The 27,148-nt window shown below is 34.9% G+C and overlaps 1 protein-coding gene across 1 annotated transcript in view; it reads left to right on the plus strand.

Annotated features, from left to right (window-relative positions):
* ROCK1 (Rho-associated, coiled-coil containing protein kinase 1) overlaps positions 1–27,148 on the plus strand; it is a 96,230-nt gene that overhangs the window by 50,265 nt on the left and 18,817 nt on the right. The window contains exons 12-20 of the mRNA XM_008575709.1: positions 262–397; positions 1,211–1,302; positions 1,407–1,653; positions 8,867–8,973; positions 10,140–10,290; positions 12,329–12,489; positions 14,812–14,996; positions 16,939–17,008; positions 20,007–20,101. Of these exons, the coding sequence (XP_008573931.1) occupies positions 262–397; positions 1,211–1,302; positions 1,407–1,653; positions 8,867–8,973; positions 10,140–10,290; positions 12,329–12,489; positions 14,812–14,996; positions 16,939–17,008; positions 20,007–20,101 (1,244 nt within the window). The remainder of the gene's footprint in view (positions 1–261; positions 398–1,210; positions 1,303–1,406; positions 1,654–8,866; positions 8,974–10,139; positions 10,291–12,328; positions 12,490–14,811; positions 14,997–16,938; positions 17,009–20,006; positions 20,102–27,148) is intronic.

The following is a 27,148-nucleotide window of genomic DNA, read 5'->3' on the forward strand; positions in this document are numbered from 1 at the left end:
AACCTTCCGGTTTAGAACTCCGTTTGGTGTATCGCTCAGGTTGTGTTGTGTCCTGTGTTCGTTTGGCCATTGGGCGGGATCCGGTCTGTATGTGGGATCCGAACCCTCGGGCAGGAGCGCCGCCGCGCTTCCCAAGCGGCGCACTATTCAGTGCGCCACCGGGCCAGCCCCTTGTTTCGGTTTTTTAAAGAACAAAGTACTCCCTCGAATAAATGACAAGGAGTATTAATTGTAATGGTAACTTTGTCATTATAATTTCAGGGGAATCAAAGAAAAAATCTAGAATCGACAGTGTCTCAAATTGAGAAGGAGAAAATGTTGCTACAGCATAGAATTAATGAGTACCAAAGAAAAGCTGAACAGGAAAATGAGAAGAGGAGAAATGTAGAAAATGAAGGTAAATTGTTAGTACTTTTGAGAAATACTGGAATTTCTAACACTGTCCTTAGGTCTTTGTCCTTGAGGTTGTCCTTAAATTTAGTGTCGACAATATATTTGTGAAGCCACAATCCTAAGACACCTCATGAGCTAGTCATTGTAGCATTTTTTTAAAATGGCAAAGTAAATACAGATTGGTTTTAAACAAGAGTGCTTGTCTATATATGCTTAAATTAAATATGTATGTGTTTATATGTAGATATGCATGTGAAAACGCATGTATGTAATATGTTTGTTTCTATGCATTAGGGTATTGACACATAGACTACCTTAGGAAGGATATGGAAGAGCTAGTAATAGTTGTTGCTGGGCAGGAGAGTCAGTTGAGAGAGACACAGAGGGACCGGGAGACAATGTGGAGGGAAGGGGACTCATTCTACACTACCATTTGGTATAATGTTATACCTTTTGAATGTTATACCATTTTAAAAATACTGAACTATTGAAGTAATTGTACTGTTCAAAAATAAATAATATTAAAACTAACTTTATAATATTATCTAATAGGTGGATCTTAAGGTAATAAAATAATTTGAGATATTATAACTGTAGAAACAAATCTGTTTTACACTCTATTATAAAATGATGCTCCACTTTTTGGTGATCTTAAAATGTAAGTATTGCCAAGACAGAATTTGGCTTTGGGAGTGGAAGTGGATCTAATGTAGCAGACTATTATAGCCTAAGACTAAATGTCATCTTTTTTAAGGGATTTATGTACTTCCTCTAAAAAATCTTTGTAATTTCTACATATTAATCTTTTATTTTCTAGTTTCTACATTAAAGGATCAGTTGGAAGACTTAAAGAAAGTAAGTCAGAATTCACAACTTGCTAATGAGAAGCTGGCACAATTACAGAAACAGGTAAGTTTTTCAAATGAGGTTCCTTTTTTAAAGTTATAGTTAATTAAAATAAGTTTTATTATATTTGGTCAAAAACATGTTTTCTTGCTCTCTTTTTTAAATAGCTAGAAGAAGCCAATGATTTACTTAGGACAGAATCAGACACAGCTGTAAGATTAAGGAAGAGTCACACAGAGATGAGCAAGTCAATCAGTCAACTAGAGTCCCTGAACAGAGAATTACAGGAGAGAAATAGAATTTTAGAGAATTCCAAGTCACAAACAGATAAGGACTATTATCAGTTGCAAGCTGCATTAGAAGCTGAACGAAGAGATAGAGGTCATGATTCTGAGATGATTGGAGACCTTCAAGGTAATGTTTTTTTCTTATTGTGGTAAAATATGTGTATCATGAAATTTACCATTTTAACCATTTTTAAGTGTACAGTTCAGTGGCATTAAATACATTCACATTGTTATGCAGCCACCTCCACTGTCCAACTCCAGGACTTTTTCATCATCCCAAACTGAAACTCTGTATCTATTAAACCTAACTCCGTTCTCTTCCCCCCCACCCAACCATTCTACTGTGAACTTAACTCCTCTAGGTTCCTCGTATAATTGGAATTACATGATATTTGTCCTTTTGTCTTAATTTCACTTAGCGTAATGTCTTCAAGGTTATCCATGTTCTAGCACATATCAGAATTCCTTTTCTTTTTAAGGCTGAATAAATTATATTGTCTGTATATACCACATTTTGTTTATCCATTCATCTGTTAATAGAAGCTAATTTTTAAAATTTTTTTATTGTGATAAAAAACTCATAACATAAAATTTACCATCTTAACCATTTTTAAGTAAAAGGTTAATATATTTTTGCTCATATTACCCTCATAAAGAAAATGACTTTGGTGAAACCAGAAATTGTTAGCGTTCTTTCTCTTTCAGGATAATGCCTACATTTGTATCACATTGTAATTTCTTCACTCTCACAGGCACCCCTGTGAGGTAGGTAATGTAGATATTTTCCGATTTTACAGCCAAGTTAACTGAAAACTTAATTTAAAAACTTGTGTATTTCATAAAGGTCTTATTATCAAAGTGAGACTAATCCAGGCAAAAAGAATAATCACTTTTAAAACCTGGTAATTCCTCATGCATTAAAGGTAGAAACTCAATTGTAGAAATAGAATCCCATTACAAAGAATTAGATACTTGGGAAGTTTAAGACTAATGATACAGCCATCCTTGTGAATCTAAAAGGCAAAAGATTGAGTATAACTAACAGTGAACAAAGGAACAATTTTAAAATGTTAGTAAAATTCAGTTTGTTTTCAAAAAGATGCCTGGCTTTGCCCACTTCACATATTTTTCTATTTTCTATTCCTATTAGGAACAGCATTCGTGCTACCTAATCAAAACAGATATGTATGCAAGTTGCCAGATCTCTCATGAAAAAATGAGGGGGAGGGGACACTTTAACTTTAGTAACAAATGGGAACATAGTTTGGGGGTCTCATGGGGCTTGATGATTAGCTATAATTCTGTGGAGAGAGGTCAAGGTCAGTTTTTGTGACTGTGGAAGTGGAAATTAGGATCTCCCATTGGTCCTTAGCTGAGGAGTGTTGTGCAATCTTATTTCTCAGGGACCAGGCTTAAAATAGATCTGAATATAACCAAGAAAGTAACCTCTTTATAAATATTAGGAAAGCCTCATACTTGACTTCCTTAAATTGCTTTTTTAGGCCCTTTTATGTAGCTTATTAGCTGTGTGAAAGTCTCTTCATCTTCTTTCTTTATCTGTAAACCAAGGAGATTAGAGTAGTTTACCTCTATAAATTCTTCTAATTCTAAAATTCTTTTAAGTCTGTGATCTTTATGTGACTGAGCTTTGAACTGCTTATATCCAAGGCAGAGACCATTATCCATGTGCTAATCAACAGTGGTTTTTAACTGAATCTGTTTTTTAGACATCAGTTAGTTAAGGAAAATTTATAGCATGAAATATTGTTAATCGTTTTGTCATGTTTCAGTGCTTCTTTTGTTTTTTTTTAAACTTAAATGTGAATCAAAGCTCATGCACACTAAAAAAATGCACACAACTTATGTGAGCTTCAATGTACATATAAAGGTGCATGTGGTAAAAAAATAATAATACTTTTTACATTAATCCTTTATGGTCCTTAAGAACTTTCAGATCCTCAAGTATAAATTTCTTTTATTGTGGGATGTTGGACTTTTAGCAGAGTCCTAATTGTTATTCCCTAATTGAATGTCCTCTATGTAAACTAGTGGACGGAATCTTCTTCATTAAGTATGAGAAATAATTTCCCACATATAATTAAATAGTAAATATTTTAGGCTTTGCAGCCCACTCTGTTAGATATTCTTTTTTACTTTTTATAACTCTTTAAAAAATTCTTAGCTTCAGGTCTGTACAGAAACAGTCTGAGGGTCTGAATTGCCAATGCCTGTATCAGTAACGTACATTATAGAGAAGGTAAGCTTCCAAAAGTCAGGCCATAGAGGCTTAACAAAAATGAATGGGCAAAGATCAAAATGTCATGGAGGAAAGAAAATTCTAATTGAAATGATAAACTTTCCATCTAGTAAGTTTATGATTCTTTAGATTGAAATGCAAAAAGACAAATTTTCAAAATTAACCATTTCTAATACCAAGGTCAAAGGTTTGGATCCCCATACTGGCCAGCTGCCAAAAAAAAATACACACACAAAATTTTTTTTGTTTAGATGATAGATATGCTAACTATTCTGATTAGATCATTATCTAATACATGCATATATTGAAACAACGAACTGTACCCCCACAAACATGTACAATGAAAAAAAATAAATTCAAAAAATTAAACATTTTTAAAAGTCTTTTTAAAATTATTGTGTGGTTCGTTTCTGTAACTTCTATTTTAGAAAATTTCAGACATATACCAAATTAGAATACTATAATGATCCCCCTATGTACCCATCATCCAGCTTCCTGTTTCATTATCTATCTCCACCTTCCCAATACTTTGACGCTGAATTATTTTGAATCAAATATCAGGCATTATTTAATTTATAAATATTTTAATATCTCTTAAAGATAAGGACTCTTTTAACCTATATGCTACTTCACTCTTTTTTGTTCTTTGTATTTGTTATTGCGTGGTTGAAGAAACCAAGTTTTTTATCCTGTGGTTATCTTATTCTGAATTTTGCTCATTTCATCTGCTGGTGTCATTTAACGTGTTGCTCTATCCCCTGCAGTACTTTAAACTGAGTTAGGTCTAGAAGTTTGATCTATTTCAGGTAGGCCTTTTGTAAGAATACTTGTAAGTAGTATTATTTAGGCACCAGGAGGTACATAAAGTCTGGCTGTCTTTTTTTGTGATGTTAGCAGCCATTTATGAACATTGCCTAGATTTTTTTCTTTAGGAGTTTGCAGTAATGATCATCTATTTTTATCATGTCTCCTTCATTCATTAACTAGAATACTACTATAAAGAAAATTTTTTTCTCATCAATTATATTGTTACCTTAAGATGCAGCTTATAAAAGAGTCAGGTTAAATTCTTGATTCTTTCTTGTGTCAGTTTTCAGAACAGTGAGTTATTTCCCCAGCATTCTCCAAATGTGACCAGTGAATTTTAAAAATATATTCATGAACTCATTAATTTTAATATATTTAATGTTTGTTAATTCATTGCAGTTTTTTTATTGATGTTCACTTGAGGCTAGTGGGAATGTCTTCAAGTTTAGACACTAAGCTAGTAGCCTTGGATAGATAGATAGCATCCTTGCTTTTTGGTGTGCGTAGATTTTACAGGATCAATTTCTGTCTGAGACCTGGCATTACCCGTTTTTCAAGGAACTCTAGTTCCTTTTTCTGGCATGTGACATTTAGGAACTATAGTCTGGGTGCTGTGGGTACTCACTTGTATTGGGTTTGTCAATATTTGTAAGTCATTTTAATGGACAAAGGTAGGAAATAATTATTTTTTATTGTAGTTTCTAATTTTTTGTATTATGATCTGGAACTATTACAAGGTTTCTACTTTTTGGATTTTTTTAAATAATTTTTTTCTGGCTTAATTTATAATGCATTTTTGGTTTGTTTTTTAACTGTTAAATGGGCATTTGAAAATTGTGTAGGTTTTTTTACTTAAAATCTTTTTGAGGGCCGGCCCGGTGGCGCACTGGAGAGTACACTGCTTGGGAGTGTGGCGGCGCTCCCGCCGAGGGTTTGGATCCCATGTGGAGACCGTTCCCGCTCACTGGCTGAGCGTGGTGCGGGTGCAACACCGAGGGTTGCGATCCCGTTGCCACGACACCGAGGGTTGCAATCCCGGTCACTGTAGCTTTGTAGCAAGTTTTGATATCTGAAAATTTGAGCACTTTCCAACTTTGTTGTTATTCTTCAGTACTGTTTTAGCTATTCAAGGCTCTTTGCAATTACATATGAATTTGAGGATTGGATCACTGTAGCTTTGTAGCAAGTTTTGATATCTGAAAATTTGAGCACTTTCCAACTTTGTTATTCTTCTTCAGTACTGTTTTAGCTATTCAAGGCTCTTTGCAATTACATATGAATTTGAGGATTGGCTTTTCTGTTTCTGCAAAAAAGACTTTTGCAATTTTGATAGCAATTGCATTGAATCTGGAGATTGCTTTGGGTAGTATTTCTGTCTTAATATTAAGTCTTCCAATCTATGAATGCAGGATATATTTCCATTTATGTAGGCCTTTTAAGCTTATTTTAACAATATTTTTTTAGTTTCTAGTGTATAAGTCTTACACCTCCTGGGTTAAATTTATTCCTAGGCATTTTATTATTCCGGATGCTCTTGTAAATGAAATTTTAAAAATTTTCTTTTTGAATTGTTCATTGAGTATGATGTTAGCTATGGGTATTTCACAAAAACCCTGCTTTGTATGTTTTTAATGCAATGTTTTTTGGTGTGTAAGGTTTTAATGACTTCTATATCTTTTTGGTAGATTAGAATTTATATTATAAGTGATAGTAAATGTGTCTGACCTTGAGATTTTTTTCTTAACATATATTTTCCTATTATATCTCACCCATACACTTATTTTTTATTTTTGTATGGTGTTGGTGGGCCTCACATTTATGCCTTTCTGTAGATTTCATATTTTACCTGGAGATTTTAACGTAATTAGATATAAGTGAGGTGGGGTTTTTTTTTGCTGAAACTTATCATATTGCACATATTAAAATACAGTAAACTAAAAATACTCATATGCATCTGTAAGAATTTTCACAACATGAACACAACCACATAACAAGAATCCAGATCATGAAACCGAACAAGACCAGCAGCCCAGAAGTCGCTTGGGCTTCCTCTAAGTCACTATCCTCCTTCCCCCAAAATAATCGCTGTCCTGTGTTCTAACATCATAAATTAGTTTTGCTTATTTTTAAAATTTTTATAAATGGAATCATGCAGTAAACACTCCTTTGTTTCTAGTTTATTTCACTTGTGTTTGTGAGTTTCATCTATTGTTGTACATGGCAGTAGCTTGTTCTTTCTTCTTGCTTATATTCATAGTATTCCATTTACTATGTATGACCACTGCGATTTATTTATCAATCATTCTGTAGAGAATGGATATTCTAATTATTTCCATTTGGGGGCTATTTTGAATAGTGCTGATATGAACTTTCTTATACATTTTTTATAGTAATCACACATGTGCTTCCTGTTAGGTGTATACCTAGGAGTGGCAGGGTCAGAGGATATATGTATATTTACACTTAGTAAATACTTCCAGGTATTTCAAGGTGTAGCTGCACAGTTTACTTTCACTCACAGTATATGAGAGTTCTAGTTACTCCACATCCTCATCAGAGACAACACACATCCTCACTGAATATTGTCAGTCCTAATGTAGCTGTTCTGTTGGTGTGTAATGTATTTCCTTGTGGATTAGTAGACATTTCCCTTACATCTAAGATTGAGCAATTTTTCATATGTTTATTGGCTCTTATATTTTCCTATGTAGTGCAGTTTGTTTTTTTCTTTTACGGTTAGTGCTATGTTTAGTGTGGCCTATGGAAGAAATCTTTGATTAGATTATGAAAATATTATCCCTATTAGCTTTAAAAGCTTTATTTTCTTAATCCACTTTAGGTTAAGATATCTAATATCTTGGTTCTTATTCCTTCCACTATGTTTGTGTATTTTTTTAATGAAGCTTCTTTGCTTTGGGACATTGCACAGACAAGTTATAGTTTATTTCTAGTATGTCTTTTTAGGTAGAATAAATGAGGAAAATAAATTGTATTTTATTTAATGTATTTTTCATATGGTTGTTAGGAATCTTTAATGGATTCAACCCATATATTTTCATCACCTTGTCTTCTTAGGAATTGATTTGTAATATGCTTCTTCTGTGTGAAAAATTCAAAGCTTAATCTGAATTTGCTATCTTTGTACAGGTTTTTAAAACGTATTTATTATAAATATAGGAGGAAGCATTTTTTTAAATAGTACTTCAACATTTGAACATCTTGGCTCATTTGCTTTCTCTCTTTCCACACACACACACACGCACACACACTTTGTATTTTTTGCTCAACCATTTGAAAGAAACTGGCTAACATTTCTTTCTCCTACATGACCACACTCCAGCACAAACATAATATCATTATCACAGGTGAGTGTAAATTATTTATTTCATTGTTCTCTAGATTCTAAAATGACCTAGCAGACAAGCATTATCAGTGCCAAAGATTTAATATTCATTTGTTCATTAAAGAACCACTTTACAAACACTAAAATATGGGAGGCAGGTAGAGTACATTTGAAGCTTAGGTAAATACGGTACATAAAACTGTACTTTGAGTAGTACCAAATTTTTCCTGGTCCTTCAGGGTCCTTCATCAAATCCTAGGCCACTTTGAATCACAAAATATGAATATAGATTATTGCTTATGAACTAGACAATATAATTATATTCATTTAAGTTATATTCTATAAATTTGTGTTTGCTAAATACATATTCATTAAAACCTATAAGATTAATGAATGTTTTAATGAAGAGACAGTTACTAAATATATGAGTTGCTAACATTGAATGGCATGAGCCTTGGGTAAGTTAAAACTAAGCTTTATTAGAGAACTTGAATTTTTAAAAATTCACTTTACTATAAAAATGGACTTTGGCTCCATTAAGTTTAAAAATAATTTTACTAAACACTGCAGAGAATCTGGTGTATGGCACCTAATAAATACTTTCCTTAATTAACTGAAGTGTCTCACCTTTAACATGATAGAAAAGAACACTTACTAAGGACTTGGATCTGATTTCTAGCCCAAGCTCAGGCTTCATCATTTTGAGTACTTATAAAGTAAGGAATATGCATTAGGTGATATCCAATTAGAGATAACATTCGTATTATTGTATATTGTGTTTATTGTGTATGCTGCCAGGAAACACTTAATAAATTCTATGTGATCAGGAAATTTAATACATTTTGTTTTGGTTTTTTGATTTTAATGGTCACACTGAACAAAAAGATTTTTTTTTCAATGACTGTGGACTTGAACTTTTTCCTCACTTGATAGCTCGAATTACATCTTTACAAGAGGAGGTGAAGCATCTCAAACATAATCTTGAAAGAGTGGAAGGAGAAAGAAAAGAGGCTCAAGACATGCTTAATCACTCAGAAAAGGTAAATGATCTAACATGTACCAATTATGGGATAGCATTTACTGGTTATCAGAGATTGTAAGGTGGTTTTATTAGGGTATTGTAAAACATTCCTAATGTTTATATAGTTACATTTCTAAACGTTTTTATGTTTTACATTTGGTTGATCGGTTATGAGGGGATGTATGCGTGTCTTATTTGGGGTTTTGTTATTCTGTTTTGTTTATTTTTACCCTGGAAAGTTAGATGTTAGATGTTGGCAGATTATTACAAATTGCTTTGGTTTGGAAATACCTTTTCTTAAAGAATTTTTCCCCTATTTTCTTTGTATATGGCTAAAATGAAGGTACTGATCCTTGCTAGCCTTATGAAGAAGGAAAACGAAGGATCAGTATATAGGGGACTATGCATGCTTGTTCCATTTTGTTGGTAAGAGTTAGCAAAGTAGAAAAGAACATAAAGTGATTGGCCATTGCACTTAGAATTTTCTTAATAATCCAAAGTTTCATTGGTTACCCTCTGTTCCGTACCTTGTTAAGAAAAGGATTAAATAGATAGTATACAGATCTAGCTCTCACTTTTTCAGTGCCTCTCTTATAAATGTTGGAGGTTCAGTAGAACTTCAGATAATTTATCAGAAAAGCCACTATTTATCATGTCCTTGGGACATGCTTCGTGAAAATTAGAATAGTTTTTTGACAGCCCAGCTGGTGTAAATGTGGAAATAGGATAAAAGAAGGAAGAGTTAGAAGTAGTCAAACAGAAATGGAATACATTGACTTGTTCTCTCTTCCCATATTAGTGACTTGCCATGGGACACTTCTTATCCTTTTGTCAAAGCAAAGTAAATGTGGGTTTAGATGTAAATGTAAACAGTGATAATTAGTATTTTTTTTAAGTGGTAGCAAAAATTAGAAAATAAACTGAAGAATTGTCTTATTCATTTTCGATCCTAGCGATGAGCTGTCCTGAACATAACCACAAGCTCTGCCATCAGTCATGGTTAATGATCAAATGGGAAGGGGGGGAGGGGTGGTAAAGAAAAGGTGATATTCTGCATTTAATTATATGTGTTTATTGTGATTTTAAAAGCAAGACATATGTCTCTTGTGAGATATTGAATAATGTAAGATTTAATAATGTGCCTTTTGCACAGTGTATTACATGACTCTCATTCCCATTTTACAGGAAAAGAATAATTTAGAGATAGATTTAAACTACAAGCTTAAATCTTTACAACAACGATTAGAGCAAGAGGTAAATGAACACAAAGTAACCAAAGCTCGTTTAACTGACAAACATCAGTCAATTGAGGAGGCAAAGTCTGTTGCAATGTGTGGTAAGTATAAGTTTTAATATTTTCTACAAGATTAGTTTTAAATAAGACCTACAAAGTTTTGGTTTTGATCAAAACTTTATTTTATAGTAGTATAACTCATAGAAATTATAATCCAGGAAACGGATGTCTTTTTTTTTCTTTTTTTATACCTTCCATTTCGTTAAATCACAATTTCACCTTCTAGTTGCCTCATTCTACTACCTTCTACTCCCTATAAAAGTTAGTGGATTCTCTTTTCTCTGTTTTTCAGCCCCTTCCTTGATTTTCTTCCTGATCCACCTAGACCTCATTACCTGTTAATTCATCTTGCTTTGTACACTCAAATTTCTTATTCCATTGTATTTCCCCTTTATTATGCTTCCAAACACAATTCTAGTTCAGACCAATCTGCTCTCCTCACTTCAAATAGTACTTTAGGTGGGTGTTAGTCAAATGTATTATCTCTAAACTGAGTGGAGCTGACAGTTTTTTTATACGAGGGTAATTCAAAAAGTTCATGGAAAAATGAAATTAAAAGATAATACAAGTCTTTCCATAAACTTTTTGAAGTACCCTTGCATATCACTCATTGGTTTCTTCTTTCAGACTCTCATGTATCTTCTCAAGTTTCTTATGCCATTTCTTTATCACTTCAGTTTTGGTGAACTTTTCTCACATTTCACAAAGAAATAATGAAAGCATAAATGTGAACTCCTTAAAATCTAGTTCTCTTACTTATCTGTCCTATCCTTTTTGCCCATCTTCATTATCTTTCCTCTCGTCTTAGAGGAGGGTGATTCTCTTCCTGTCCTGGTTAATATGTTCTAGCTGTATTCAGATCCATTCTCCTTTATCTCATCCTAACTTTTTATTTCTTTTTCTCTTCTTTATTCTTAACCTTTTCTGCTCCACTGGCTTCTTTCTTGTTGTAAACATGTCTTAGAGGAGGGTGATTCTCTTCCTGTCCTGGTTAATATGTTCTAGCTGTATTCAGATCCATTCTCCTTTATCTCATCCTAACTTTTTATTCCTTTTTCTCTTCTTTATTCTTAACCTTTTCTGCTCCACTGGCTTCTTTCTTGTTGTAAACATGTATAAGTCTCTCCCATCCTAAAAACAAATAGACAAATCATTGCAGCAGCCTGTGATCCTTACTCATTACCACTGTTTTTTTCCATCCCTTATTAGATATCTAGGTGGAGATGTTAAATAAGCATATAAGTTTGGAGCTCAGGAAAGAGGTATCAGAAGTCAGAACATAAGTAGATAGATTTGTGTTTGATTAGAGAGAATTAAGAGGTGATGATTGTATTGGTACACTGAAGTTTGTAAGTTTGAGGTGAAAGATGATGATGTTCCATTAAAATGGTTTATATTTTGTCACCTACAGGGCATTCTCTGAGATTGGTAAAGCAGACTTATTAAGTTTGAATCCTAATGGTGCAACTTACTAGTAGCATGACCATGGAAAAGTTAACCTCTCAGAACCTTAGTTACCGTATCTCAAAAGAGGAGCCTCAGTGTAGACTAATATCTTCTGGCAATATTAAAAGAGGTGTTATCCTACTAGGAATCTTGTTCATCTGAGTTGTATAAATTAGAGTTCCTATCATAGCCTTAAGCCTTTTGAAAATGTTCTGGAATAACGCAAGGTATAGGTTAATAACTGCAACCTTATTTTTCTGCTTTTACTGACCTATGTCTTTTTTTTCTGACCTTCCTCTGTTTTTCTCCTTTGTTACTCCACTCTCTTTCCAACTATACTCTTCACCTTCTGGTCTGAAGATAGTACCAAATAATCTCTCAAATTATTTAGCAAGGACTGGATTTAGAAGGTTTTATTTTATTCCTTTATTATATTTTATAACTCCCTTCCTTTAGAGATTCCAGCTGTACAAATAATTCAAATAATGTTAGAATTTCTATAATTAAGAGTTCTATTAGAGTCCCAGGATAAAAATAATAGAGACATTTAAAACCAAGTTGCAGCCCATGTAAAGTGAAATGTATTAAAGTATTCTTTCATTAAAGGTATGTTTGTAACTTTTCACTTTCACAGAGATGGAAAAAAAGCTAAAGGAAGAGAGAGAAGCTCGAGAGAAGGCTGAAAATAGGGTTGTTCAGATTGAAAAACAATGTTCTATGCTAGATGTTGATCTAAAACAATCTCAGCAGAAGCTGGAGCATTTGACTGAAAATAAAGAAAGGATGGAGGATGAAGTAAGAAAAATAGTACTGATGTTGTTCATTTTTTAAAAGAGAAGCAATCATAAGTGAGAATCATTATCTATAATTTAAACACTATGGAAGAGATTTGAATGAAATAACCCATGTGTATCTGTGTTTACTGCTATATGGTCATCCTAGGACATAGACTTTTTTCATCTTCAAATAGTTACTAAACATTCACTCTGTAGGGTCTATACTGTTTTGTGCTATGTTGGTAACTATACTGAAATGTTATAGCTCCTCCCCTGAGGAAACTGACCGTCTGCTTTTAAAAACAAAACAAAAACAGAAAACCCTCTCTTTATTAAAAGGAATCCTGTTATCCTATACCTTTAAATAGGAGCATTACTCTTAATTTTTGGAAAAAAGTGTTAAGCTGCAGTCTTAACTGGCTTAGATTATGGAAAGCACAGGATGCACATTCATAGAGCAGTTAATAAATAGATAAAATGACTTTATATTCTAAGAGTGCAAGTAGGAAAGCCTTCACAAAAAGAGGTAGGATATTACCTAGATTTTAGAGGTTGTGTAAGACCTCAAAAGGTGATAGTTTGAGAGTCAGAGCTGGAGTTGGTAGGGGGAACACTATCAGTAAAGATATGGATAAAAGAAAACTGAGTGGATAAGAAGATGAGTAGAGAAGGGACAAAAGGAACTTGATCTGACCAGAGAAGAAGAGGCATGTTGAGTAGTCATGGGAGAAGCTTGGGAGGCAAAGTATTAAAATTCTTAAAACTTTCACGGGTGCTACAGATGAAAACACTCTTTTAGGAAAATTAATCTGGTAGTGGCATATAGAATTGACTAGAAAGAGGAGAGATTAGAGATACCTATAGGAGCCAGCATGCAGGAAGAATGTATGTTGAAAATTTGAAAGATAATATTCGGTCATTTTAAAAACATAATTTTTGACTACCTGTTATTTGCCTAGTGCTGTGCTAGGAGTTAGGGTTTCTCACGTAAATAAGATAGGTATAGTCTTGACTTATTTAGAACTTACAACCCAGAGGGAAAGACAGATATTAAAATAGTAGTTACAAGCATGACAAATAATTAAAAAGGAACTACACAATGCTATAGGGGTATACGACTAATCACACCTGGGAATTAAGGGAGGCCTTGCTAAAGGTATGACATTTAAATTGAGAGCTGAAGAGTGAAAAAATGAAGAGGGAAAAACAAGAAATAACGTGCAAGAACTGTGAAATGAGGGAGAGTTTGTTACATTTGAGGATCTGAAGAATATGATTGAATTGTAGAGAATGGCTAATGATAGGACTAGAGGAGTACACAGAGCAGATCATGAAGGACATTGTAAACCCCTGTAAACATCTTGAGTTCATTGATCCCAATACCTAATAAGTACTTTATCAATATTTTTTAATTTAATGGAATATACGTTCAATTTGTTTTGTAAGCTTTAGAGAGTTGTCAACTAGAGCACATAAATATTTATGAATGAAGAGGTAAATTTTAATACCTCTTTGGAATGAATGTGCCCCCAAAAGTGGCATTTATTTTCACTTCGTGCTCCAAAATATTCATGCTTGTTGTGTTAGAAAGAACAGATTTTGGGGCTGGCCCGGTGGCGCACTCCTACAGTGCGCCGCTTGGGAAGCGCGGCGGCGCTCCCGCCGAGGGTTCGGATCCCACATACAGACTGGCCGCTCACTGGCTGAGCAAGGTGCGGGAGCAACACCGAGGGTTGCGATCCCGTTGCTGGTCCCGGTCCGGTACGGGCGCGACACTGAGGGTTGCGATCCGTTGCCGGTCACGAAAAAAGACAAAAAGACAAAAAAAAAAAGGTTTTTTTAAAATTTTAATTTGTCAATATACAATGTAGTTGATTTTTGTGTCCCTTCACCAATTACTCCTTTTCCTCCCTCCCTTCCCACTCCATCAGCATCATATCTGTTCACTTGTCTTAACCAGTTCAAGGAATTATGATTGTTGTGTCTTCTTTTCTCCCCCTCCCATTTGTTTGTATATTTATTTATTTTTGTTAGCTCCCACAAATAGATGAGAACATGCAGTAGTTCTCTTTCTGTGCCTGGCTTATTTCAAGTCATGAAAAAAAAAAAAAGAAAACAGATTTTCCCCCCACAAGATCACCTCTGAAATTTGGGAATTAATTTGACTTTATAGTAAATCAGTAATAATAAATACATAAAACAATGGAGACTCTAGAATACTGATATTTTCTATTAGTATGAGGAATTATAATATACTTGAGATTTGATTAGTATTATTTCAAATAATGTCTAATAAATTATTAAAGAGATTTAATATTTCAATTATTTTTCTCATTCGTAGGTTAAGAATCTAACTCTGCAACTGGAACAGGAATCAAATAAACGACTCTTGTTACAAAATGAATTGAAGACTCAAGCATTTGAGGCAGACAATTTAAAAGGTTTAGAAAAGCAGATGAAACAGGAGATAAATACTTTATTGGAAGCAAAGAGATTATTAGAATTTGAGTTAGCTCAGCTTACGAAGTAAGTCTTGAAAATAATGTGATTTCTTTCTTTTTAGTGTTCAGCATTGGCTTATGTGTTTGATGTTTTATGTGTGTATGGATTATGTACTTAGAGTTTGTGAAAGCAAGACAGAAAAAAGCTTTTAGAAATAAAAGAGTTTACTTACAAAGAAGGTTTGCAAGGAAGTTCAGGCTTTGGAAGAACAGACTCACTAAATAAAAACTATTGGTATTTAAAGGAGGGGAAAAAGGAGATTCTTAAGCTGCTGATTTTACAGTAAGTCTTTATAAAGGAAGAATCACAATATTCCCATACGATTTTCATATACACAAAAGTCATTACCTTATAGAAAATATTCATGGTTTCTTCATTTTAGAGACTAAAATTAGACTTGTTGATATTGTGGGGGGTTTTGTTTATTTGTTCATTTTGTTTCTTTATCTCAGAATGCAAATTGTCTTTTTTCTTTTTTTATTTATCTTGAGATTTAATATCCTTGCTTACTTAAGTAGAGACAAAGCAAGGTGTTAGTATTGCTTTCAAAATTTGTATAAGGACATGCTTCAAAAATTTAATATCAAAGATGGATAGGTCTTATGCCAAGTCATGCATTTTTATATCCTCTGAAGTTACTTCATAATATCTTTACTTGCCAGCTTCATTTACAACACATTGGTTCTTGGATAAAATTATTTTTTATTTAGTTGGATTTGTATTGGTGAAATTCTTTTCCCCTTTTAGAGCTACTATTTTCATCAAGTTACATGTTTTACATTTTTCGTCTACTAAAAACTTTCACTCAACATTAAACAGATATTTATTGTATACTTTTTCTATCAACTACATGCCTTGTTAAATACTAAAAATACGAAACTATTACTAACTAATATGAAATCCTAGTCGCTGCGGATAAAATTATTAATCTTTGAAGTTCTGTGTCTTTGGGTTGCACGTTTCTGTCTTTTTGAGTCTGTTCCTGTCTGTGTGAGTTGTGTTTATGTGCGTATTATATGCATGTAGTTGTCTCTTTATCTGTGTTCTTGCTCCTTTGTCAGTTTATTGTTCTTGCTTTCCCTACTTATTTACCCGATTGTTCATTTTTACCACCCCCATTCTTGTGCTTAATTGGCCATAATATATAGTACAGAATTATTGCTTATTAAATATTTTCGTGGCCCCTGTTTTTAATAGTTTACTTACTACAAGGCATTTAAAATGTATCCTAAGACTTGCTTTACTTACAAAAATTTACCAGAAAAACTATCAATTTTATTTTTGCAGTTCGAATAGATCTATACTTAATGTTCTCCTGAAAGTGAACTTTAGTAGAAAAGGGTTTCCTCTACTTTGCATAGCATCATCTTACAAGGAGAAAGAGGCAGACAGTGTAACCTGACCAAATTAGTAAAGCAATACTATATAATGAAGTATTTTTTTTTCTTTTTGTCTTTTTCGTGACCGGTAAGGGGAACGCAACCCCTGGTGTGGTGTCGCCCACACCACGCTCAGCCAGCACGCACACACACCGGCCAGTCCTATATAGGATCCAAACCCGCGGCGGGAGCGTCGCTACGCTCCCAGTGCTGCACTCTCCCGAGTCCGCCACAGGCTCGGCCCAAGTATGTTTTTTTTTTTGTCCTTTTTGAGACCAGCCCCACTGCGCTCAGCCAGTGAGCGCTGTGAGCACACCAGCCATTCCTATATGGGATCAAAACCCGCTGCGGGAGTGCTGCTGCACTCCCAGCACCGCACTCTCCCAAGTGCACCACGGGCTCGGCCTCCAAGTATGTTTTTTAAAAACAAAATTTATTTTATTTTATTTTATTTATTTATTTATTTTTGTCTTTTTCAACAAAATTTATTTTAATAAACCATTTTTATTTTAGCAACTTTAACAAACCAGAAATAAAAGTCTAGTATAAATAGGAGCATTAGTTTACTGTTTTCTTTTTATCTGAAGGCAATACAGAGGAAATGAAGGTCAGATGCGGGAGCTACAAGATCAGCTTGAAGCTGAGCAATATTTCTCGGTAAGTGAGAATCATTTTTCACATACAGACTGTTTCAAAGCCTGACTTAAAACAAGGTATTTAGATTCTTTTATGCAAACTGTGATCCTTTTTCAAATGGCTATGAAGAGGGTTTCTCCCTTTTCATCCCCATCTCTACATTTCATTTCTGAATCTGAGTTCATAATCTGTAAATGTTGTGAGGAAATGACCATTTTTGTGCAAAATTTCTAGAATTGCCACCAAAGTAGAGCTATAAATAGAAGACTTTGTTAAGGATTCTGTTTGCCTAATAGCAAGTTCAGGTGGTTTTAAGTGCCAGTATTATCATGTTTAGTTCATGTATACACATTACAGTGACCTTTGACTATAGGTATAGCTAATGATTAAGAGCTTTTTCCTGTTTTAGCTGTATATGTACTTTATGCATCTGTTTGGCTTTTTCCCTATAGATAACAATTCTAACTCTTATTTGCTGCAGACCAACTTATTTTCACTACTACTGTTGATGAGCCTTTACAACTAATGTTTTGAGGTTTTATTAGAGTCTCTGTATTTTTTGTTTCTTTTGGTTGCCAAACTTGAGCTCTACCATTTCATTTCAACTTAACGTTTATCAAGCTGCTCCCTTGGCAGCCACCTGCCCTACACACCTTAATCAGTGCAATTAAGTGCATGGAGTTCGGGTTACACTCGTGAACATGCCCTAGAAACCAAGTGTGAACAATATTGGAAGTAATGGTTTCTGCAGTAAAGAATTTGAACACCATTAGAGCTGTATAGAATTTTCACATAATTTAGGGCTTCGTGCTATGTTGATGCCATACTCTGTTCATCTTCTAATAAACATGGTGACTTTCTGTTTTGTTTGTTTGTTTCTTTCTTGGTTTATTAGGCCAATATTGGAATATGTTTTTAAATTTTAAAAAAATTTAGTATTAGGGCCGGCCCGGTGGCGCACTGGATAGTGCGCCGCTTGGGAAGCGCGGCGGCGCTCCCGCCCGAGGGTTCGGATCCCACGTACAGACCGGTTCCCGCTCACTGGCTGAGCGAGGCGCGGGAGCAACGCCCGGAAAAAGACAAAAAAAGACAAAAAAAAAAAAAAAAAAAAATTTTAGTATTGTTGAAAATCTATTCCTGAGGGCCGAGCCTGTGGTGCACTCGGGAGAGTGTGGCGCTGGGAGCGCAGCATCACTCCCGCCGCGGGTTCGGATCCTATATAGGGATGACCGGTGTGCTCACAGCGCTCAGCCAGCACAGTGTGGCCGGTCTCAAAAAGGACAAAAAAAAAAATCTATTCCTGAGTGCAGATAACCTTAATTATTCAAGGTGCATACTACTCACTTCTGCAAAGTTGTCTGTAGTATCCTGTACACTTTCCTGTCTGTATGCTTTCCCAGAGTAATCACCCAGACTTTTGGATGGATGTCAAATGAATTGTGATGGTTCCTATGGATTCTTGATTTTGCCTCTAGAAAATAATACAAAACCTGACTCTGTCTCTGAGTTCTGATTTATTCCATTGCTTTAGAGGATTAGCTTAGTTGTTATTCAGTTTGATAAGCTGTTTTAAACCAAATTTTAGATTTGTCTTTAATCTGGGCTTTCTAATCAGATTATTTTTCTTTTTATCAGTATTTGAAGTCAGAGATGAGAATCTGGTTCCTGAAGGCAAAATGGATTGTTTAACTTTAGAAATTACAAACACTAAACTAGAGCAAGCCCTCATTCTTCCTTCATATGCGTTCCAATAGATGTTTATGTATTTTTCCCCTAGAGAAATGCTATTTCTTAGAGGGATAATTAAGTTTGTGGTATAAAAGTAGTTCTTCACAGCTATTTGCTGGCCCTTGGTATTTTTTTCCCCCTTCTCCTTATTTTTTAGACAAAAATGGGTAGTTAAAAAAAAAAAATAGACATCAGAGCTAGAAGTTTACTCTGTACCTCCAGCACCTAACCCAATATGGGTCTGATCTGTTAAATATTTGTTGACAGAGTCGGCAAAAGCCTAGTGAATTTTGTAAAGATCGTTGTTCTGTAATGAGTGTATTATTGGTATGTTAATGAAACATTTGATAAATCTTATTTGTGGATATTTCTTCTACCTATCTCTTAACCATCCATTCTGTCTCAACCACCCAGAAGAGAAGTGTTTTTTAAAAAATTATTCACTTCAAGAATTGATCTGACTTTTAAATTAGTAGTACTTGCTAAGTTTCTATGTAATATTTTCCCAAATAAATATAATTTGTAACATACTTTATTACGGTATGATTTCTATATAGTAAACTGTACTCATTTTAAGTGTATAGGTCAATAAGTTTTGACAAATGTGTACACCCTTGTGATCACCACCATAACCAACATGTAAAACATTTTCTTCACCACAGAAATTTCCCTTGTGGCCCTTTGCAGTCAATCTTCCCCAGTCACCTCTATCTGCAGGCAACAACTGATTTGTTTTCTGTTACCATTGATTATTTTCACCTATTCTAGAATTTCATATGCATGGAATCACACAGTATGTCCTCTTTTGCCCCTGGTTTCTTTATTACTCGGCATAATATTACTTATATTTATTATATACTATATACTTAGTATATATATTATTATATAGCTATATAATATTTATTGTATATATATTATTATTATATAATAATATTAATACTTATATAATATCTATTATAACATTACATAGTATTACTCAGCAAAATATTTTTTAGATGTTTCATGTTGTATGTATCAGTAGTTTGTTCCTTTTTATTTCTGAGTAGTATAGATACGCCACGTATTAAACCCATGTATTGATGGATATCTGGGTTGTTTCCAGTTTGGAGTTCCTGTGAATAATGCTGTATTGAAAATTCATTTAACAGACTGTGTGTGGATATATATTTGCATTTGTCATTGGTAAATACTTGGGAGTAGAATCTTATGTTAATTGTTTAGCTTTATAAGAAACTGCCAAACTTTTTAACTTACCATAGGCACTTATTTCTTCTTATCAATTATTTTGCAGACACTTTATAAAACCCAGGTAAAGGAACTTAAAGAAGAAATTGAAGAAAAAAACAGAGAAAATTTAAAGAAAATACAGGAACTACAAAATGAAAAGTATGTCCATTTTACTTTAGAAAAAGAATCAGTTTATAATGGTAATGAGTAGGTATACCATTATTCTGATGGGAATGATAATAGCATAATTTAGTATGCTAATTCAGAACAAATCAGACTAGGCTGAAATTTACCTTTGTGGTGAAGAAAAAATGCAGTAAATTAACACTGTAGCAATTGCACAGATTTACTAAACTGTGACAATAAATTGAGAGTGAATTGTTTTCAAGGGTTTCTCAATCTTCAAACATCTGTTTTTATATAAATATTCATGCTCAATTTGCACATCATTAAGTTAGATAAATGTATTTAAGTACTTCCCCTTAGTGTTATTATGTCAGTTAATTTCCATTACATGTGTGTTTAGGGCCTTAGAAGGAGAAAACCTTATAAAGCTATTTAAGTGTAACAGTCTCATTTTATAGGTGAGCTGACAAGCCCCACATGATAGTAACTCATTTAGCTGAGGTCTCATAGCTAGATAGTGTCAAAGTAGACACCAGAACTAGTTTTCTGACATTGTTAAGTTTTCTTTTCATTTAACTACCTTAGAAAGAAATCTTTAAAATTTTAACTGTTCTATTGTTGAAGCAAACAAATACAGAAAACAGCAAACAAATACAGTTTTATGAATTATAAGATAAATATCATTATAACCACCACCCATATAAAGAACCTTGGTATCCATTTCAGAAGCCCACTGTATCTCACTTCCTAATTATGCCTCTTCCTCCCCAACACCACAGTAATTACTATACTGATATTTATTTGTTGAAGAAACTGGATCTTTTGTCCTGTAGAGTTTCCCTCTGTTGTGATTTTGCTGATTCCATTTCCATAGTTAGTTGAACATTCCTCCCCTTCCTCTGTGTTTTCTGCATATCAGTAGTTAAATCTAGAGCTACTTTGTTCAATATGGTAGCCACTAGCCACACGTAGTCATTTAAATTTTAATTTTTTTTCTTTTTAAAAAATCTTTAATTTTAATTCATTTTCATAATAGTGAAACTTTAGTCCTCGTATATACTAGCCACATTTCAGGTGCACAATAGCTACATGTGGCTATTGTCTACCATATTACACAGCACAGATATATAACATTTCTATCATTGTAAAAAGTGTTATTGGACATCCCTGATCTGATTGCTTAATCAGATTCAAATCTGATTTTTAGAAGGGAGAACATTACTTCATATATAACCTTGTAATGTCTGGTTGCCTTTTTATTTGTGGTGTTAGCAACCATTGACACCCAGTGTTAGATCCTTAATACATTAGGTGTTGCAAAATGGAGATATTCCACTTCTATCATTCTTTCTTCATTTTTTGTTGGAATATATAACTTATTTTATGTTTATTTTTAACAGTTTTATAAATAAACTTAGGTTAGGGTTTTCATTGTTCAGCCTTGTTGACTTGATTAAAAATTAAGAATCATAATGTCTTGGTAGTAATTGCTGTTCTTTTGCAATTAAGTTGCCTTAATTGAGTTGATTACATTGATTAGAATATTTAAGGGCTAGCTGGTTAGCAAAGTTGCTTAGAGCACAGTGTTATAACACCAGGGTCAAGGGTTCAGATCCCTGTACTGGCCAGCCACACACAAAAAAATGCAAAATAGACAATAGTCTACTACCAAGCTGTGTGTATTACCATAAATTTTAGCATCACATCAGGTATCAACAGTGTTAATTTGGTGGTCAAGTATCAGAGCCAGATAACATAATTGGAGTCTAAGGTAGGCACAAAGCTACATTTCCTAATTATTCTGTGACAGTAGTCCTATTGCAGAGTCTGGTCTGTAGCATTCCATTTGTATGGTATCCACAGTGTAATATGCAATCCCAGGTATGTGCATTCACTGTGAAGGAGGTACCCAGTCCACTCCATACTGTATTGTTTCATAGGATTAATATGTTTGCCCTTGTTTTATGTATTTAAGAGAAATATATTGATCACCAACCACTATTGTGCTAAGTACTGTGCTTTGTGCCAGCAATATAATTATTAGTAAGTTATGGTTCTTACCTGTAAGTGCTTCAGAATCTAGTCAGGAGACAGATGTAGTTAAGGTATGGCAGCTACGACATAGTGCTGTTGGAACATATTGAAAGAATATACCTCATCTTACCATGTGGGATTCAGAAAACATTTCCCAGAAGAGATGACAACTAAGGAAAAGTAGAATTGGCCAGGGAATGGTATATGGGGAAGGGAGATAGTATAGATAGCAACTAGTCTGTGATGTGAGGAAGAGCAAATGATTTTAGTTTGTGACAGGGCTGGAGAGATAAACCTAAATCAGATTACACAGGGCCCTGTATATCATGCTGAAGAGTTTCAAACTTTAAAAAGTGGGGAGTTTTGTTTTTGTCTGTTGTTTTGTCTGTTGTGTATCCCAGTACCTAGATCAGAGCCTTGCAAAGAATAAGTATACAATAAATATTTCATAAACAAATGAAAATTCTAAGATAGGGACTGATAAAGTAAGTGTTTCAGAAAGCTCACTCTGACTAAAGAGTGGAGAATGGATTGGAGTAGGGTAAAGGGAGGTGAATACAGGGAGTCCAATTATACAACCATTGGAATAATCTAAATGTAAAATTATAGTGGAAGTTGGCCAGTAGTAGGGGGAGAGGCAAGTGCGTGGAAAGAAAAAGGAAGTAGAAGAAGTAGAATTTGTAGATTTGGAGGCATGGTGGTAAAGGTTAGTGAAATTTTCAGGCTGACTCTCAAGTTTCTGACCAGGTGATCGGGTTGGTAGTAGTGCTAGTTCCTGAGTTAGGGAATGCCAAGTTTGTGAGATGAAGGGAGAGGAAATTATTTCCATTTCAGACCTATTGAGTTTGAGGTGCCTATGAGATGTTCAAGTAGAAATGGATACCAGGGCAGTTGGGCTTATTGCTTTAGAATGAAGAGGAAAGATATGTACTTGAGGCTGATTAGACAATCGTTGCATACTGAAACCACTAAGATAAGATTTGTTAAGGTGATTGTGTATCTCAGCTTATAAACTCATGAACCTATGAGGCCATATGTGTAACTGGGTGGGAGTTAGTTAAGTCTAAGTGTGGATACATTCATTGTGTGAATTGTGAGGATTATAACAAACCGAAAATTTCACGTCTTCAGTTCTAACCAGTTGCTACCACATGGTAACACTGGCCTGGTATTCCAGGATCTTCTGATTTTTCAAGAGAATCCAGGAATTTGATTTTTATGTAAAATATTGACCCAAAGCTATTTTAAGTGTGTGTGTGTATGTCTGGAGGGAGGAGTGGAGGACACTTTTGTAGACTCATGTGGTCCTCCCGGGCAGCAAGTTGTAACCCTTAGTGTAGGAGCAGAAGATACAAGGGCTAAGGAAAGACCATTAGCTCCTATACTTTTAAGGAATGGGCAGAGGAAAGGAAAGTAAGAAGTTACCAATAACGTAAGAGAAAATCTGAGTAGGGTATCACAAAAGCTAGGGGAATAAACTGTTTCAAGAAAAAAGTGTAGAAGTAGAAACGATATACACAACAGCCACACTGGCCTTCTTACTGTTCACAAACCAGGTACTCTTCTGCCTCAGGGCCTTTGGACTTGTTCTTCCCTCTGCCTGGAACATTTTCCTCCACAAGGCTTACTCCTTTACCCTCTTCAGATCTAGGTCTAAACATTATCTCAGAGAAGCTTTCCCTGAATATTGTTTTTAAAATTGCCAACATCCCCAACCCACTACCTTGCTGCCCAATTCATGCATCCTTCCCTGTTTTATTTTTCTCTGTAGCTCCTGTCCCCTCCTGTATTAGTCCATTTTTGTAGCTTATAACATAATACATGGACCTGGGTGATTTGTGAAGAAAAACGACATTTATTGCTTACAATTTCTGAGGCTGGGAAGTACAAAGTCCATCTGGTCGTGGTAACAGTGACCCAGGGGTCTCACATTGCAAGAAAGTGGAAGCAGAGCAAGAAAGAGACAGACAGACTCTCCTCTTAAAGCCCTCAGAACCATGCCTCTGACCATCGTTTTTAATCCATTCACTACTGCATGGTCCTACAGTCCAATCACCTCTTCAAGGCTTCACCTTTCAATTATCATAATAGGATTTCCCAACCTCCTAACAGTCACAGTGGGGCCAAGTTTCTAATACATAAAGCTTGGGGACACAATTCAAGCTTCAATGAGTTTTAGGGGGACAAATTCAATCTACTTACTACACCTCCTAATATAGAATTTGCTTATATTTTTTATTGTTGTCTTCCTCCAAGTCGTTAAGTTCAATGGCAGAATTTTCAAATGTTTTGTTCTTAGTTCTAATTCATTTGTATATGCTTAGCACCTAGAATTGTACCTGCAACATGTGATGCTCAGTAAATATTTGTTAAATTAAAAAATTCAAGACTTGGCTGTTAGGGCAAGGAGATATAGTAGCAGCCAGAAGAGATGTGAAGGACAGCCCTTTTAAAAAAAGATAGCATAAACTTGAGCATATTTAAATGTGGCATAGGAAGGAAGGAAATCAGAGTGGGAAAAGTTACACATCTATCCATTTATTCAAATAAATAAAATTTCTGAGCACTTTCTATGAGCCAGAGAATTTTCTAGGCATTTGGAGTATAGCAGTGACAAGTTTTCATCCGGGGTTACCACTTTGCATCAAATTCAGATACAAGTATCTATAGTTATTCTCATTGTTATAAAAACATACAGTTAAATATTGTCTTTAAAAATAATCCTTTTTAAATTGCATAACCACTTCCAGGTACCATCTTTTCTGTTTGCTTTTATAGCACACTTACTTGAGAAGTGACATGCCAGGTGTCTTCAATCCTCTTCTCCCATTCTCTCTTGAGCTCCATCCAGTCAGACTTGCATTTATCACTCTACTCTTCTTCCCCTCCTCACCCCCATCCTTCTTAAGGTCACTGGTGCTTCCCATTGAAGACAGTAGTCAGTTCTCTGTCCTCACCTTATTTAACAGCAGCATTTGAAATAATTGGTCATGATCTTGACAAAATTTCTTCGCTTGGCTTCTGTGACACCACACACTATTTTCTCTTATTGAACTGGCTACTATTTTCAACCTCCTTTGCTCCTTTATTCCTTCTCATTTCTGAGACCATTAGAGGATAGAGGACTCAGGGGATCATCCCTACTTGTTCTCATCCAGCCTCATGGCTTTAAATAGCATCAGTGTACAAGTACATTTTTCCCTGAATTTCATACTCGTGTATCCAGCTATCAGTTTGACATCTCTGTTTGTGTGTTTAATAAATATCCCATACTTAATATGTCCAGAAAAACTTTCTGATTCCCTCACCTTGCCAACCTGCTCCTCCCTGTCTTCCTCATTTCAATAATTAGCAATTTTATTATTCCCAGTTGTTTAAGTCAAAAATTTAGAGTCATTGTAAACTCTTCTTTTTGTCTTATACTCTACATGTAGTCCATCAACAAATTTTCCCAGCTGTAACCAAAAATTATATATCAAATCTGATCACTTCTCATGACTTGTACCAGGTTCAAACTACCATAATATCCAATCTTGATTACTTCAGTAGACTCCTAACTGAAAAAATTTAGAGTCATTGTAAACTCTTCTTTTTGTCTTATACTCTACATGTAGTCCATCAACAAATTTTCCCAGCTGTAACTAAAAATTATATATCAAATCTGATCACTTCTCATGCCTTGTACCAGGTTCAAACTACCATAATATCCAATCTTGATTACTTCAGTAGACTCCTAACTGCTATTCCCTCCTTCTGCCATTGTTCCCCTACTATCTGATCTGACTATAGCAGCCAGAATGATTTTTTTTTTTTTTTGTCTTTTTTCGTGACCGGTAACGGGATCGCAACCCTCAGTGTCGCGCCCATACTGCGACCGGCAGTGGGATTGCAACCCTTGGTGTCGCGCCCACACCGCGCTCAACCAGTGAGCGGACCGGTCTGTGTATGGGATCCGAACCCTCGGCGGGAGCGCCGCCGTGCTCCCAAGCGCCGCACTCTACCAAGTGCGCCACCGGGCCAGCCCAGAAGAATGATATTTTTAAAACATCAGAGTACTCAGAATAAAAGCCAAAGTTCCTATAATATCTTGGAAAGCTTTACAGTGTCTGTTCTCTCTTCCACTTCTTTTACTACATCTCTCACTACTTCCCCCATCTCTCTGCTCGCATTAGCTTCCTTCAGACCATCCTTAGGGCATTTGTTTTTTGATGTTCCCTTTGCCTAAAGGACTGTATTCCCAGCTACCTGCATCACTCACTCCCTCACTTCCTTCATATCTCTTCTCTAATATCATCTCAGCAGAGAGGTCTCCTTGATCACTGTGTAATAAAATAGTGACCACATTCACAGCCTTTTCTACCTTTCATCTTTTATTATTCTCTATGGCATACTGTATATTACTTGTTCATTTTTAAATTGTCTGTATCACCCCACTAATATGTGCTCTGGGAGGGCAGGAACTTTGTTTTTGCTGTGTGCCTCAATTCCTAGGACAGGGTTTGGCGCTTAGTAAACATTCAAATAGTTGGGTGAATGGGTGAATGAGTGAATGAATATTCTTTTTTTGGTGAATACTATATGTCTCCCTCTTTAGGCTTGAGGCAGAAAATTTGATTTGTAATTCTCCCTTACTAGAAAATAGGAGATGAAAGTCATTCAAAAACATTTATTGAGCACCTACTGTATACAGGTGATACAATAGTGACCAAAATAGCTCATCCAAGAGAGCCTCTTTGGGAAGAGCATGAACTGGAGTGATCTTACCTTGGTCTGAATGTCAATTATGAAAAGTTTTAAAGTGTAATTTCCAAGGAACATTCCCAGAGTAGTTCATAGGGGTTTCCAAACCTATTTATACGTCTACGTAATGTCATTGAATTTCAGAGCTGGAAGGGACCTCACAAATAATTTAGTTTAACCCTCTCATTTTATAGATTTGGTTAAATTGAGCTCCAGGAAGTATAAGGAACTTGTTCAATATCCCTACCTAATTAGTGATAGAACAGAAATAAGGATACCGGTCTGGCCTCCTGACTTATTAGCCAG

This window comes from Galeopterus variegatus, unplaced genomic scaffold (genome assembly GCF_000696425.1).
Source record: "Galeopterus variegatus unplaced genomic scaffold, G_variegatus-3.0.2 Scaffold1225, whole genome shotgun sequence".
In the NCBI taxonomy this organism is placed as follows: domain Eukaryota; kingdom Metazoa; phylum Chordata; class Mammalia; order Dermoptera; family Cynocephalidae; genus Galeopterus; species Galeopterus variegatus.